At 46.6% G+C, this 14,838-nt stretch overlaps 1 protein-coding gene across 1 annotated transcript in view; it reads right to left on the bottom strand.

The window, feature by feature from the left end:
* Nucleotides 1-14,838, bottom strand: part of CD276 (CD276 molecule) — a 41,980-nt gene that overhangs the window by 3,610 nt on the left and 23,532 nt on the right. Inside the window, exons 4-9 of the mRNA XM_036272171.1 lie at nucleotides 7,407-7,748; nucleotides 6,921-7,235; nucleotides 5,985-6,323; nucleotides 5,547-5,843; nucleotides 2,003-2,137; nucleotides 901-942 (exon numbers count right to left, since the gene is read on the bottom strand). Of these exons, the coding sequence (XP_036128064.1) occupies nucleotides 901-942; nucleotides 2,003-2,137; nucleotides 5,547-5,843; nucleotides 5,985-6,323; nucleotides 6,921-7,235; nucleotides 7,407-7,748 (1,470 nt within the window). The remainder of the gene's footprint in view (nucleotides 1-900; nucleotides 943-2,002; nucleotides 2,138-5,546; nucleotides 5,844-5,984; nucleotides 6,324-6,920; nucleotides 7,236-7,406; nucleotides 7,749-14,838) is intronic.

Raw genomic sequence — 14,838 nt, 5'->3', positions numbered from 1 at the left:
ACCAGGACCTTCGCAAAACCCTTTCCTATGCAGTCACTCCAGAGAGCTTCAAAACAAGCCTCTGGCACCACTGGGAAACTGCAGCCGGAGGAGCAAAGCACTCTGACCAGTACCTAACCTGAATGGGACTACTTTTTTAAAATTTTTTCATCCTCACCCGAAGATATTTTTCCATTGACTTTCAGATAGAGTGGAAGGGAAGGAGGGAAAGTGAGTGAGAGAGAGACATCAATGTGAGAGAAACACATTGATTGGTCGCCTCCCACACACCCCCAGCCCTGGGCCAAGGATCAAACCCAAGACCCTCAGTTTGCTGGCTGATGCTCTAACCGCTGAGCCAAGCTGGCCAGCCAGAATGGGCCTATCTTAAACTATATGCCTGGTAACAGGACTCCAAGGCATTGGGCATTTACTATCACCAGGTATGATACTAGGCCTTTATAAACATTACCTCATCTAATCAAACCCACACCACCAACGAAGAGAGGCCGTAATTATGAGGAAACTGAGACTCAGAGATGAGGAAGCTGAGCTCCAGAGAAGCAAAGCTCAAGGCCACTCAGCTTATAGGAGCAGGAGCTGGAACTGAACAGGCTGCCCTATGCCCTGAGCCCTCACCCCCCAGGCAGCCACCAACTCCACAGTGAAGGGTCCCTAGGGGTGCAGCTGGGTGAAGGTGGGCAGAAGGGGTGAAGCAGCACCTGGGAAGGAACCAGATAAGATCCATCTCCAGGCCTAAGGCTGAGCAGAGACCAGACTCACCTGGTGGGGGGGCCTCAGTTCACAGGACACACTTCATTCAGTCTCAAGCAAATGCGGCTCCTCCAAGTCCTAAAGTCCTCTCCCCCGTCCCGGTGTCCCTTCCTCAGCCAGTAAGGCCAGCTACAAGCTTAGACTCACCAGTCTTAGATCCATCTCCATCCCCATCATGGTCGTCAGCTCCTGGAATAGCAAACAAAAACCTTTCTCAGCCCCATGTCCATCACTGCAGTCCCCACCCCCCCAGGGGTTCAGGAGGCAGGTAAATGGGAAGCAGGCCTGACCTATGGTCAAGGGTTAGACACAGAGCCAGAGCTTGAGAACGAGTAGTGCAGAGCAGAGCCCTGAGGCAGAATAAAAGGGCTCCCAGCCTGCAGCCCACCACTCACCTAGCCAAGGCCTAGCTACTCACCTTCACCAATCCACTGACCCCATCATCTCACCCATCTGCTCGCTCACCAATCCAGTCAACCATCACCCTCCATCATGTACACCCACCCATCTGTCAGTCCACTCATCCTCCCATCAGCCCACCGGGCACTAATGCACAGGCATCAGCTGACCAGCCTCTTCCCCATTCAGTATTCACCATCCTTCCTGACACTCAGTCATCTCCTAACTCTCACACTCTACTTTCTTTTTTACCCAAGAAAACCTCTGTTGACCCATGTACCACCCACCAGGGTCAACTCACCCATTCACCAATGTCTATTCCCTCAACTTACTCACCCACCAAGGTCAAGCCACCCATCTACTGATATCAGCTCACCACCACCTGCCAGGCCCCAAAGTCAGCTCGTTCCGACCCCAGCCCAGCAAACAGCAGAAGCTTCAAGCTCTGCCCCCTCTGAGGCAGACACACCCTTGCTAGTGACCCCAACCCATGAAGCATTCACACTTGTGCTAAATTTCCATGTTCTAAACCTGTGCTCTCACTCAGACACACTCATGGGACTTATACTCTTAGTCACACTTGTTTGCACAAACATATTCATCACCTCCTCACACTTTGGCCTTATACACCCACCACTCACTTCCAATCACACTCAACCTGCCACACTCACAGGCAGGCTCACACTTGTTCACATACATGAGACATTCAGCCTCAAGATCATACACACACAACCAAGCCCCACTGGCACACCCACATTCATTCTGTCACTAGAAAGTAACACTCATATTGATGTCACAAGCACACCAACATACCCAAAGACATGTGCACGCCCATGTGCACGCCCCTCACCTGCGTTCTCCTCCTCACAGCTCTGTTTGATTTTTCTCCAGCACACGAAGGCCAGCGCCACCAGCAGTGCAACAAGACAGATACAGAGTCCCACGGTCACCCACAGGGCCTCAGAGGGGAATGTCATGGGCTGTCCTGAGGGGCAGTGGGGAGAAGGGGGAGAAATCATCATCTCTGGTTCCCACGGCCGTGAGGACAGTACCTTCTGGCTCCAAGGTGTTAACGGAGGGGCCTCACCCTCTCTGGGCTCCACCCCTATGCAGAGAGCTCACTTAAGTTCACATGCCCTTTCCCTGCTCGTCCATATACCCTCCAAACCACAACACGGCCTTGGCTAGTGTGGACAAGCCTCAACCTGGCAGGGTGGAAGAGTTTATAGTTGATGATGCTCTAGAACCTTCTATGGCCCCTGCTAAGATGAGAATAATGCTTCAGTATTTTTTTGATTATCAAGGACTTTGATAATCTAGCTGACACTTACCCTTCCCTGGCCTTTGTGTCTAAGTCCACAATAGGAACCTCTGCTCCAGCCAAACTGGTGTCCTGACCATTCTCTGCAGACAACGGTCTCTCTCCAGCCCCTATACAGTGCTGTCAGTTTTCCCTACCTAAAAAGTGCTCCCAAGCGCTCCACCTAACTTAAGTCCACCTCCTCAGGAGGCCTTCCTTGACCACCCGAGCCCCACCTGGTGATATTCCCCACCCTACAGATCAGGAGTCAGCAAACTAAGACCAGTCAGCTAAATCCGGCCTGTGGCCTGTGCTTGGATAGCCCGTGAGCCAACAATGGTTTTTTCATTTGTAAAGTGGAAAAGGAGGAACAGTAGGAGATGGAAAGAAGCAGCAGCAAGAGATGGTGTGTGGCCCACAAAGCCTAAAATATTTACTATCAAGACCTTTATAGTAAGTGTCTGCAGACCCTGCATTTCGATAAGAATGGGACTGAGGGCGCCAGAGCAAGGAGACTTGTCATGGGCATGTTTCTGTGAAATATGGAGGGCCCTTCTGTTAACTATCTCATGCAGACGGAAGGAGCTGAAGTGCCCAAACCTGGGTCAGGGCCAGCAGTTGTTCTAAGCATGCCATCCTCCAGCCCCGTCCCTGGACCCCTGCTGGGTCCTGGGCAGAGGCCTTGGGGACAACAAATGTAACCGAAGATAGTGCTGCTTTCCTGTGCTCTCTGGAGAACACAGGCACCAGGGGCATTAGCAGCCTGGGGCCAGCAGCTCCTGTAGAAGGTGCCAGCTGTGCTGAGAGCAGTGCCCTGAAGTGGAGACCCCGGCACAGACACTGGCATCTGCAGCAGACGTCCTCTTCAGCTGGCATGGCTGGCAAGGCTGTCGCTCTGGACACTGGAAACAAAGTGACCCATCACCCCAATAAGCAGGAGAAGAGGACAGCAGCTGAGACGAGAGATCAGGAGAGCCAGTCCAAGAAGCACACAAGAGACACCCCTGGGGTGCCCAGGGCGGGGCTCCTGCAGGATGACAGAGCAGACAAAGAAATACCCACGGGGAGGAAGACTCTCCTTCTGTGTTCACCCCTAGGCTGGAGCCTGGAACACGGGTAAGATTTGCCCTCATTCAACCAGTGAAGGACAGAGCAGGGCTCAGACTTTTACCTTCAGGCTCCACATCCAGTGCCTGCTCCATCAAGACCCCTCCACACAGCACACTCAGCTTCACTAACCTCCAGCAGGGGTGGGAGAGACTAGGCTAGAGCACTGAAAGTCTGAATCCCAGAATGTTTTAAAAGGCACGAAGCTGCTTGAAGCAAAATACAGGCCAAGGGCTCCAAAGTAGGCCAGACCTGTTCTAATAAAAACAGGAGGCTGGGAGACAGGGAGGAGAGAAAATTACACCGAGAGGCTGAGAGTTGAATCCTGGCCCTGGTTCATCTGCTCACTGCAGGGTGCTGGAGTCAAGGTCAACAGACCCCCATGAATGAGTTTGGAGGCACCATGCACCCTCAAAATTTAAATGCAAACTATTACATTTATCATTTATCCAATTTTCAAAGAGGTGCCTGACCCCCAGAAGAGCCAGAGCCACTGTGCTAGTCTGTGGCCTGGGGCAAGTTCTCTCTTCTCTCAGGGCTTCAGTTTCCTCATCTGTGAAATAAAAGTACTTTAAGGGTTAGTTACTAAAGTTTTAAGTGAAGATTTTTGTCTTTGGTGGGGTAAATGTTCTCTCTGCAATTACATCAATCCTGACAAGCCATTTCTCCAGTGTGGCAAATACCAAATTCAGCTCAGTGTACAAATTACCAGAAAGTCCACTGGTTCTCCAAGGTCCTCTCAACTCTCACTTCATTCCTAGAGAATTCTCTTGACCATTCAGTCGATCTCACTAACTGATAGTTCTTATTCCCTCCTGGGAACACACCAAACAATATGCTGTTCTTTTAAAGGTCCAGGAGACCCCTCAGAAGATCAAAAAGCCTGGGGCAGTGACTTCCCCACAAAGAGCACCAACCCAGGGGTCTCCAGGAATAGGGCGGGGTCAATCTTGGGTAGGGGTGGGCAGAGGGAACACAGCCTTGACAGAAGGAAACACTGAAAAGAGCAGGAGAAAGCCTGAATGTCTAAGGACGAGTGAAGGCCTTGGAAGGTCCAGGTATGCTCAGGAGGAGAAGACAGGTATAAGTTAGTGAATTCTGAGGCTTGTGCAGAAACTGGGTACCAGGTGCAGATCAGGACATGGGTGGGCTGGAGGGTTGGGTGGAAGTCATAGAAAGAGAAAACAGGATAGAACCTGCTGTCCTGACCCCAAAATACATGAGGAAGCCCCTGGGACAGGTCAGCTGGCCTACGAGGAGGAACTGAGAAGCCAAACTGAGATCCAAACACAGATGGAGACTGCCTCCCTTGGCCTGAGTGTGGGCCTGAGCTTGCTTCTCATCTCCAGGCACAAGGAATGCCCACTGAGGTGGGCACTCAAGGAAGGGAAAGGGTATCTGTGCTAGTATCCGCAAACCAGAGATTGTAGTGTCAATCTAGTATTTGACCACAAGGGAGCAGCAGAGAGAGCCCCAGCCATTCCAACTGCTACCTGGGTTAAGAGCTAAATTATACAAGAGCTGACATCCATGGGTTGCTCGGGACTGACCACCTGTAGAAGCCCAGCTGTCTCTGAGGCTCTCAGAATCTGATGGCGCCCATGGATGCAGCAAAGATTTCCCATCACCCAGAGAAGTTCCCATAGGAAAACACTCCTTCATCAGGTCTCCAGACCATGCCTTGGGGCTGCCCCAGAACTCCTGCCCACACCTGGATGCCAGGCAGCTACTTGGTTCCCTGTGTAAGAAGCATGAGTGCCACCTAAGGTGCTCCTAGGAGACCAAATATTGCAAATGCCTCTTATCAGCTCATTAAAAAAAAGTCCCTTAAGGACTTCTTGGAGGAGAGTTTGAGACACCTAAAATGTATGAAAATGGTTTTTCAAGCCTTCTGAGCATCCAAATCTATCTAAATTCCAGCCCAGAGTCTAGAAAAAGGGGGGGGGGGGGGTGGCTTCCTCCATCCTCCCAGCTGTTTGTCCCCTACCTGTGATGGTGACGGAGCCGTGAGCCTCCTGCTGCAGCACAGGGTTGCGCACCAGGCAGCTGTAGGTGCCATTAGCACCCAGCACCACTCTCAGCACACTGCGCACGTCAAACAAACCCTGCTCATTGGCCATCTGCGACGTGGTCACATTGCCCACCAAAGGCACACCCTGTCCGTCCTGCCAGAACACCTCGGCCTCAGGGTAGCCCTGGTAGCTGGAGCACATGATGGTCACCGTGTCCCCAGGCCGCAGGTCCTTGTTGGGCTCCAGGGTCATGCTGGGCTTCGAGTAGGGGGCTTGAGGTGGGCAAAGGGTAGAAATCAAGATAAGGGCGCCTGGAGCTGTGAGTAACGGGGAGTCAGCACCGGGCAGTGGGTAAGGGGTTAGGGAAGTGAGATGAGTGTGCCAAGGGAAGAGCGCCCCCTTCTGGTGCTCACCTGCCACTTGCAGGCTGAGCGCAGCACTGCCAAAGTCTTGGATGCTCACGAAGCAGGTGAAGCTGCCTTCATCAGCCACGCGCACGCGCTGAAGCCTCAGGGACGCATTGCCCTGCGCCAGTAGGTCAGGGAAGAGCGCGGTGCGGTTGGCATAGGCGCTGCCCTGGTCCCGGCCCTGTGTGAAGCTGTGCACCAGCTGTTTGGTGTCTGTCAGCTGCCAGATGAGGCTGAGCTGCGCCAGGCTAAAGCCGGGCTCGGGTGAGAAGGAGCAGTGCAGGGTAGTGTCGGTGTCCACCAGGGCCACCACGGGGTCTTCAGGGACCTGGACCTCCACCGCACCTGAGGGGGAGGTTGGAGGAGGAGTGCACTGAGGAGGGTGGCAACACTCGGCTACAACTCTGCAGCCCCCCTATAACTCCTCCCCAATAAGCCCCAGGCCCCTATCCATCTTCCCATTTTCTCCCCACACCCAAAAGCAGATTGAGTCTCGGGACTCCCTGACATGGAGTCTTCTTCCTAATCTTCTGACAAAAATCATAGCAGGTTGGCCTTGGCCTGACACGGTTCATTCCGAAGCCAGACTGGGGCAGACTCTGGCCCTAGCAAACCCCTCCTCCCATCTGGGACCCACTTCCCTCGCCTTTCCTTCATCCCTGCTGAGATCCAAATGCTTCTCCATCCTTCCAGAAGTCTCCGGAACTCTGAGTCAGGAGACCCAGAGAGGCAATAAGGCCTGTCACCATCTCCCTCACCCCCTATCACCACAGTAAGGTCTCCACGACCCACCCTGTTTCTCTTTCCCGTTCTTACTAGGTATCACACTGTTCTGGAGACTGCAAGTGGGGAGCCCGATTCAGATCCCTCGACCCTGCTGATAGGACCAAACCCTCCCTTCCCTCAGGGTGATATTAAAGCAAAAAAAAAAAAACAAAAAACCTGCAGGGCTTCTGTGGGATGTGATGGTGATGGAACCGTGAGCGTCCTGCTGCAGCACAGGGTTGCGCACCAGGCAGCTGTAGGTGCCATTAGCACCCAGCACCACTCTCAGCACACTGCGCACGTCAAACAAACCCTGCTCATTGGCCATCTGCGACGTGGTCACATTGCCCACCAAAGGCACACCCTGTCCGTCCTGCCAGAACACCTCGGCCTCAGGGTAGCCCCGGTAGCTGGAGCACATGATGGTCACCGTGTCCCCAGGCCGCAGGTCCTTGTTGGGCTTCAGGGTCATGCTGGGCTTCGAGTAGGGGGCTTGAGGTGGGCAAAGGGTAGAGGTTAAGTAAGGCAAGTGCAGAGGGGGCACAGTGGAGGAACAGGGCGCCTCTGGCTGTGAGTAACAGAGGTCAGCACTGGGTAGTGGGCAAGGAGCTAGGGAGGTGATAGGGGTGTGCCAAGGGGAGGGCGCCCCCTTCTGGTGCTCACCTGCCACCTGCAGGCTGACCACAGCACTGCCAACATCCTGAAGGCTCACCAAGCAGGTGAAGCTGCCTTCATCAGCCACGCGCACGCGCTGAAGCCTCAGGGACGCATTGCCCTGCGCCAGTAGGTCAGGGAAGAGCGCGGTGCGGTTGGCATAGGCGCTGCCCTGGTCCCGGCCCTGTGTGAAGCTGTGCACCAGCTGTTTGGTGTCTGTCAGCTGCCAGATGAGGCTGAGCTGCGCCAGGCTGAAGCCAGACTCAGGTGAGAAGGAGCAGTGCAGGATAGCGTCAGTGTCCACCAAGGCCACCACAGGGTCTTCGGGGACCTGGACCTCTAAGGCAGTGCCTGGGGGAGAGACAGTGGGGTGGGGTGGTCAGGATAGGCAGGGACACTCTGTGCCTCTCTAGTCCCCTTCTCCCTCTGAGTTAACTCCAAGCCCCATCCATCTGTCCTTTGAGGCCTGAGAACTAAAATAAGTGTATTGGCTACAGTCCTCATTCAATCAACACAAATATAGTAAGCACCTACTACTTGCCAAGTGTAATAGCTGGGAATGCAAGAGAATAGGACCAAAGTCACACCTCTACAGAGCTGACATTTTAATGGAAGAGAGGGACACACTAGCACACAAATTCTTATTAGCATATGATCAGGGATAGGAAAGAGGAAAACATTAACAATGGATTAGAAAGTACAGTGGTAGCTTTTCAAACACCTGGCAGGTACTTAATACCTGTCTGTGCTGGTTTCATTTTCCCATAAATATATATTATCTTTATAAGGTGGAAAGGGGAGTCTAAAAAAGTATACACTAAAATGTTAGTGGTTTTCTCTGGATGTGAAAGGAATACAAGTGCTTTTTCTTAAATAAACATGATTAGTTTTTATTCAAGAAAAAAAAAAAATACCCATACCTTTAAATATGATAGTGAGGCTATCATCTTAGAGCTATTCAGCTGAAATTTGTAGGGAATGAAAAAGAGCCTGACACACCAGAGGCCCACTACAGCTATCCTGTTCTATAGGGCTGGCCCCTGCACAGCAGCTCCTCCAGTGTAGTCAGAGCCAGTCCTCACAACCAGTCAGCCTGAGGGTCAGTCCCTCCCACTGACATGCTAACAGCAATCAAGGCTCAACTACAAGAGGAAGACACACACAATACACACAGTGGACACACCTGTAACACCTGGCTCAAGTGATCAGGGAAACTGCATCACTGGACCCTACAGAACACACTATACAAGGCCACTCTACCAAGACTGGGAGACACAGCAACTCTACCTAATACATACAAACCAACACAGGGAGGCAGCCAAAATGAGGACACAAAGAAATAGGTCTCAAATGATAGAACAGAACAAAACTCCAGAAAAAGAACTAAACACAGTGGAGACAAGTAATCTACCAGATGTAGAGTTCAAAACACTGGGAATGCTCAGTGATCTCAGTGAGAACTTCAACAAAGAGATAAGAAACATAAAAATGGAGATAGAGAACATAAAAATGAACTGTCAGAAATGAAGGATACACTAACTGAAATGAAAAATACATTAAAGAAAATCAACAGTAGAGTAGATGAAGCAGAGGATCAAATCATGATTTGGCAGATAAGGCAGAAAACACCCAATCAGAACAGCAAAAAAAAAAAAAAAAGAATCCCCAAAATGAGGACAGTGTAAGGGGCCTCTGGGACAACATCAAGCCACATCAACATCTGTAGCACATGGGTACCAGAAGGAAAAGAGAGATAGCAAGGAATTGAAAACAGAAAAATTCCATAACTAGAAAAGAAAATATACATACCCAGGAAAGAATGGAGAGTCCCAAACAAGATAAACTCAAAGAGGCCCACACCAAAGTCTATCATAATTAAAATGCCAAAGGTTAAAGACAAAGAGAGAATATTAAGAGCAGCAAGAAAAAAAGCAGGTAGTTACCTACAAGGGAGTTCCCATAAGACTGTCAGCTGATTTCTCAACAGATACTCTGCAGGCCAGAAGGAATGGACACAAAATATTCAAAGGGATGAAAAGCAAGGACTACAACTAAGATTACTCTACCCAGCAAAGCTATCATTTAGAATAACTGATAGATAAAGAGCTTCTTAGACAATCAAAAGTTAAAGGAGTTCATCGCCATCAAACCAGTATTACAAGAAATGTTGAAAGGTCTTCTTGAAGAAAAAGAAGAAAAAAAAAAGATCAAAACTATGAATAATAGCATGGCAGTAACTACATATCTATCAATAATTACTTTAAATATAAATGGATTAAACACTTCAATGAAAAGACATAGGGCGGATGAATGGATAAGAAAACAAGACCCTTACATATGCTGCCTTCAAGAGACTCATTTCAGATTGAAAGGCGCACACAGAATGAAAGTAAAAAGATGGACAAATATATTGCATGAAAATGGAATTGAAATTAAAAAGCTAGGGTAGTGTCTTGGCCAGTTTGGCTCAGCGGTTTGAGCATCGGCCCACAGACCAGAGAGTCTCAGATTTGGTTCCTGCTAAGGGCACGTACCTAGGTTGTGGTTCGTCCCCGGCCCCAGTTGGGGTTATGCAGGTGGCAACTAGTTGATGTGTCTCTCTCACGTCAATGTTTCTCTCTCTTTCTTCCTCCCTCTCTCCCTCCCGCTCTATCTGAAAATAAATGCAAAAATGTCCTCAGGTGAGGATAAAAAAAAAGCTTTTTTATAAGCAATACTTATACCAGACAAAATAGGCTTTAAAACAAGGACCCAGCAATTCCAATTTTGGGTATTTATCTGAAGAAACCTAAAACACTCATTCAAAAAGATATGCACACCTATGTTCACTGCAGCATTAATAGTAGCCAAGATATGGAAGCAACCTAAATGTCCATCAATAGATGAATGGATAAGGAAGTGGTAGGTATATATATATATATATCTTTATATATATAGTGGAATATGACTAAGCCATAAAAAAAAAATAATGAGGCCTGGCCGGTTTTGCTCAGCAGTTAGAGCGTTGGCCTGCGGTCCGGAGAGACCCGGGTTTGGTTCTTGCTAGGGATGCATACCTCGGTTGCAGTTTCTCCCCGGCCCTGGATGGGTTGTGCAGGTGGCAACCACTCGATGTGTTCCTTTCACATCGATGTTTCTCTCTCTCTCCTTCCTCTCTCTCCCTCCCACTCTATCTGAACAAAAAAAATGGAAAAATGTCCTCGGGTGAGGATAAAAAAAAAAAAAAAATGAAATCTTACTATTTGCAACAACATGGAGAGTATTTTTCTAAGAGAAATATCTCAGGGGAAGACGAATACCACATGATTTCACTTATATGTGGAATCTAAAAAACAAAGCAAAACACAAACAGACTCATAGACAGATACAGACAACATTCTAATGGTTGCCAGATGGTAGGGGGTTTGAAAGGCTGGGTATAAAATGGGAAGTGATAAAGAAGTACAAATGGTAGTCACAAAATAATAATGGGGATGTGAAATACAGAATGGGGAATACAGTAAATAATATTGTCATAACTTTATGGTGTTATATTTATTGGGGGTGATCACCTCATAAGTTATATAAATGTCTCATCATTATGTTGTATACCTGAAACTAATATAATATTGTATATCAACTGTAATTGAAAAATTAAGAAAATTATTTTTAAAAATAAAATTAAGCCCAGCCAGTGTGGCTCAGTGGTTGAGTGTTGACCCATGCACTAAGAGATTGCTGGTTCGATTCCCAGTCAGGGCACATGCCCAGGTTGTAGGTCTGATCCCCAGTAAGGAGCATGCAGGAGGTGGCCAATCAATGTTCTCTCTCATCGATGTTTCTATCTCTCTCTCCTCTCGTTCTCTCTCTCTAAAATCAATAAAGAAAAAATTAATTAATTAATTAATTATATTAAATTAAAAAGAAAAAAGCTTGACATGCAAAGAGCCATGTAGAGGCAACAGCAGGTGAGAAGGCTCTGTGTCAAGATCCAGCTTGCTATGTGACAATTTCAGGAAGCTGTCAGTGTGGCCGAAGCATCTGAATGGGAGAGCTTTGTGGATCAGTAAGAAATATAGGGTTTCCTACATGCAATGGGAAGTCATTTGGGGAGTTTTAATCAGGTATAATGTGTGTAACAATGCTTAGAACTCACTATGGCTCCTCTGTGAAGGACAGATTAAAAGGCTACCTTAGTGGTCCCTGTAAGAAGTGATGATGGTTTAGCTTCAGAGGATGACAGTGGTGATGGAGATAATGAAACAGATTTAAGGTTTGTTTAGGAGAATGAAAATGGCTTACTAATGGAGTTGGGGTGAGGGGAGCACAGGAGCATAGATCCCAACCGCCTGAGTCAACTCCATCCCCAGGAGCAGGGCCTAGGCATAGCCAGAGACGAACCACCTGCTCCACCCCTGCTTTCCATCCTGTGGATTTACCTTGTAGCTTCACCCACCTCATCACCTCTGCTTCCATTCCAACTCTCTTTTTAGAGACCTGGAAAATTAGGAAGAGGTCCCCAGTAGCCTTTCTTCTAGGAAGATGTGACCCTACCCTGGCATTGTCATTCTTGGGTCATAGTTAGATTAAGTGTGTGTTTTGTTTTCCTAGCAAAGCAGGCACACACAAAAAGTGTGAAAATCAAACAGTCTTAACACAAAATTTACTGAATATAGCACTCATAAAAGTTTCTTGTATTTAGAAAATTAACATTTTTATAATAAAATATTATAAACAACTATATGCCAACAAACTAGACAATCTGGAAGAAATAGATAAATTCCAAGAGGCATACAATCTTTCAAAACTGAACCAGGAACAATCAGAGTATCTGAATAAAAAAGATTACAACTAGTGAAATTAAAGCAGTAAAAAAAACCTCAACAAATAAAAGTCTTCATAGGTGAATTTTACTGAACATTCAAAGAAGATATCCTTCTCAAACCATTCCAAAAAATCCAAGAGGAGAGAAGCCTCCCAAGCTCATTTTATGAGGCCAGCATTATCCTAATTCCAAAAGCAGATAAAGACACTTTAAAGAAAAAAAAAATTATAGGCCAATACCCCTGATAAACAAAATGCTAAAATTATCAACAAAATATTAGCACACCAAAGTCAGCACTACATTAAAAAGATCATACACCATGATCAAGTGAGATTTATACTGGGGCTGCAAGGCTGGTACAATATTTGCAAATCAATAAACGTGATATACCACATAAACAAGATGAAGGATAAAAACCATATGATTATATCAATAGATGCAGAAAAAAACACTTGATAAAATATAGTGCCCATGTATGATAAAAACTCTCAGCAAAGTGGCAATAGAGAGAACATACCTCAACATAATAAAGGCAATATATGACAAATCCACAACCAACATCATACTCAATGGTCAAAAACTAAAAGAGTTTCCTTTAAGATCAGGAAGAAGACAGGGATGTCTGCTTTCACCACTCTTGCTCAACATAGTACTGGAAGTCTTAGGCACAGCAATCGGATAAGAAGAAAGAAAAGGATTCAAATTGGAAAGGAAGAAGTAAAACTGTCATTATTTGCAGATGACATGATATTGTATATAGAGAACCCTATAGATTCCACCAAAAAACTACTAGAACTGATAACTAAATCCAGTAAAGTAAATATCCAGAAATAAGTTGCACTTTTATACACTCATAATTAACTATCAGAAAAGGAAACTAAGGTCTGGCTGGTGTGGCTCAGTGGTTGAGCATTGACCCATGCACCAAGAGGTCGCCGGTTCAATTCCTGGTCAGGACACATGCCCAGGATGTGGGCCCGATCCCCAATGGGGGGCATACAGGAGGCAGCCAACTGATGTTCTCTCTCATAGATATTTCTCTCTCTCTCTCTCTCCCTTTCTCTCTCTCGCTCTCTCCCCCTTCCTCTCTCTAAAAATTAATAAAGAAAAAAAAATAATAATAAAATAAAAAGGTTTTGTATGGCAAAGGAAACCATCAACAAAATGAAAAGACAACCCACTGAGTGAAAGAACATATTCGTCAATACATCTGATAAGGACTTAATAGCCAACATTTATATGGAACTTATAAAACTCAACACCAAAAAAAAAAAAAATCCAATTAAGAAATGAGCAAAAGGCCTGAATAGACACTTCTCCAAAAAGGACATACAGATGACCAATAAACATATGAAAGGATGCTCAACATCACTAATCATCAGAGAAATGCAAATAAAAACCACAATGAGATATCATCTCACACCTGTCAGAAAGGCTATCATCAATAAATCAACAAACAAGTGTTGGTGAGGATGTGGAGAAAAAGGAACCCTCATGCACTGCTGTTGGGAATGAAGACTGGAGCAACCACTTGGGAATGCAGTATGGAGTTGCCTCAAAAAATTAAAAATGGAACTGCCTTATGATATATCCCAAATACTAATTCAAAAGAATATATGCACCCCTATGTTCATTGCTGCGTTCTTTACAATAGCAAAGATTTGGAAGCAGCCCAAGCACATGTCAGTAGATGAATGGATAAAAAAGCTGTGGTACATCTACACAGTGGAATACTATTCAGTTGTAAAGAAAAATAGAAAATCTTACCTTTTGCGACAGCATGGATGGACCTGGAGACCATATGCTAAGTGAAATAAGCCAGTCAGAGAAAGACAAGTACCATATGATTTCACTCATATGTGGAATGTAATGAACAAAATAAACTCACAAAGTAGAGACAGACTCAGGTATACAGAGAACAGACTGACATCTATTAGAGGGGAGGGGTTGAGGGCTGTGTGAGAACCGTGAAGGTATTCAGCAAAAATAAAAAGAGAAAGACTCATAGACATAGACGACAGTGTGGTGATTGCCAGAGGGGAGAGGGGTGGCAGGAGGTAGAAGAAGGGAAAGGGGGATAAATGGTCATAGAAGAAGACTTGACTTGGGGTGGTGAACACACACTACAATATACAGATGATGCATTGTAGAATTGTATACTGGAAACATGTATAATTTTATTAACCAATGTCACTCCAAAAATTAAATTAAAATAAAAAATAAAATAGTATGGTAATGAGAAAAAAAGAGAACATTTTATGGTAGTATTTTTTATTGTTAATTACACAGAGAGGGGGTATCATAACCTTTGCAGTGCACTGAAATCTTTCCCTGCAATCCCAGGTGCCCCAGGCCAGCTCTGCAATTGGAGACCAACTGCACCAGAGTGCCCCTTTTAGCGGTATTTGGGGAGTGAAACCTGAGGAATCACCCTGACAAAGTCCTTTCTCTTGAAAATAGTGGTGGGTAGAGAAGCTTCCTCTTTGTGACGACTAGATGGCGCCAGACGCTAAGCTTTTTGTCCCCCATGGAGGAAGAAGATAGTCCTTCCTTTGAAATATAAAGTGAGAATATTGTTGTGAAAGTAGTTGCCATAGTTGAATGCCAACTCTGTGCCAAGCACTGCATGAGAAGATT

This window comes from Molossus molossus, unplaced genomic scaffold (assembly GCF_014108415.1).
Source record: "Molossus molossus isolate mMolMol1 unplaced genomic scaffold, mMolMol1.p scaffold_m16_p_1, whole genome shotgun sequence".
Taxonomy (NCBI): domain Eukaryota; kingdom Metazoa; phylum Chordata; class Mammalia; order Chiroptera; family Molossidae; genus Molossus; species Molossus molossus.
The sequence above is the reverse complement of the archived record's forward strand: the minus strand, read 5'-3'. Positions and strand labels throughout refer to the sequence as shown.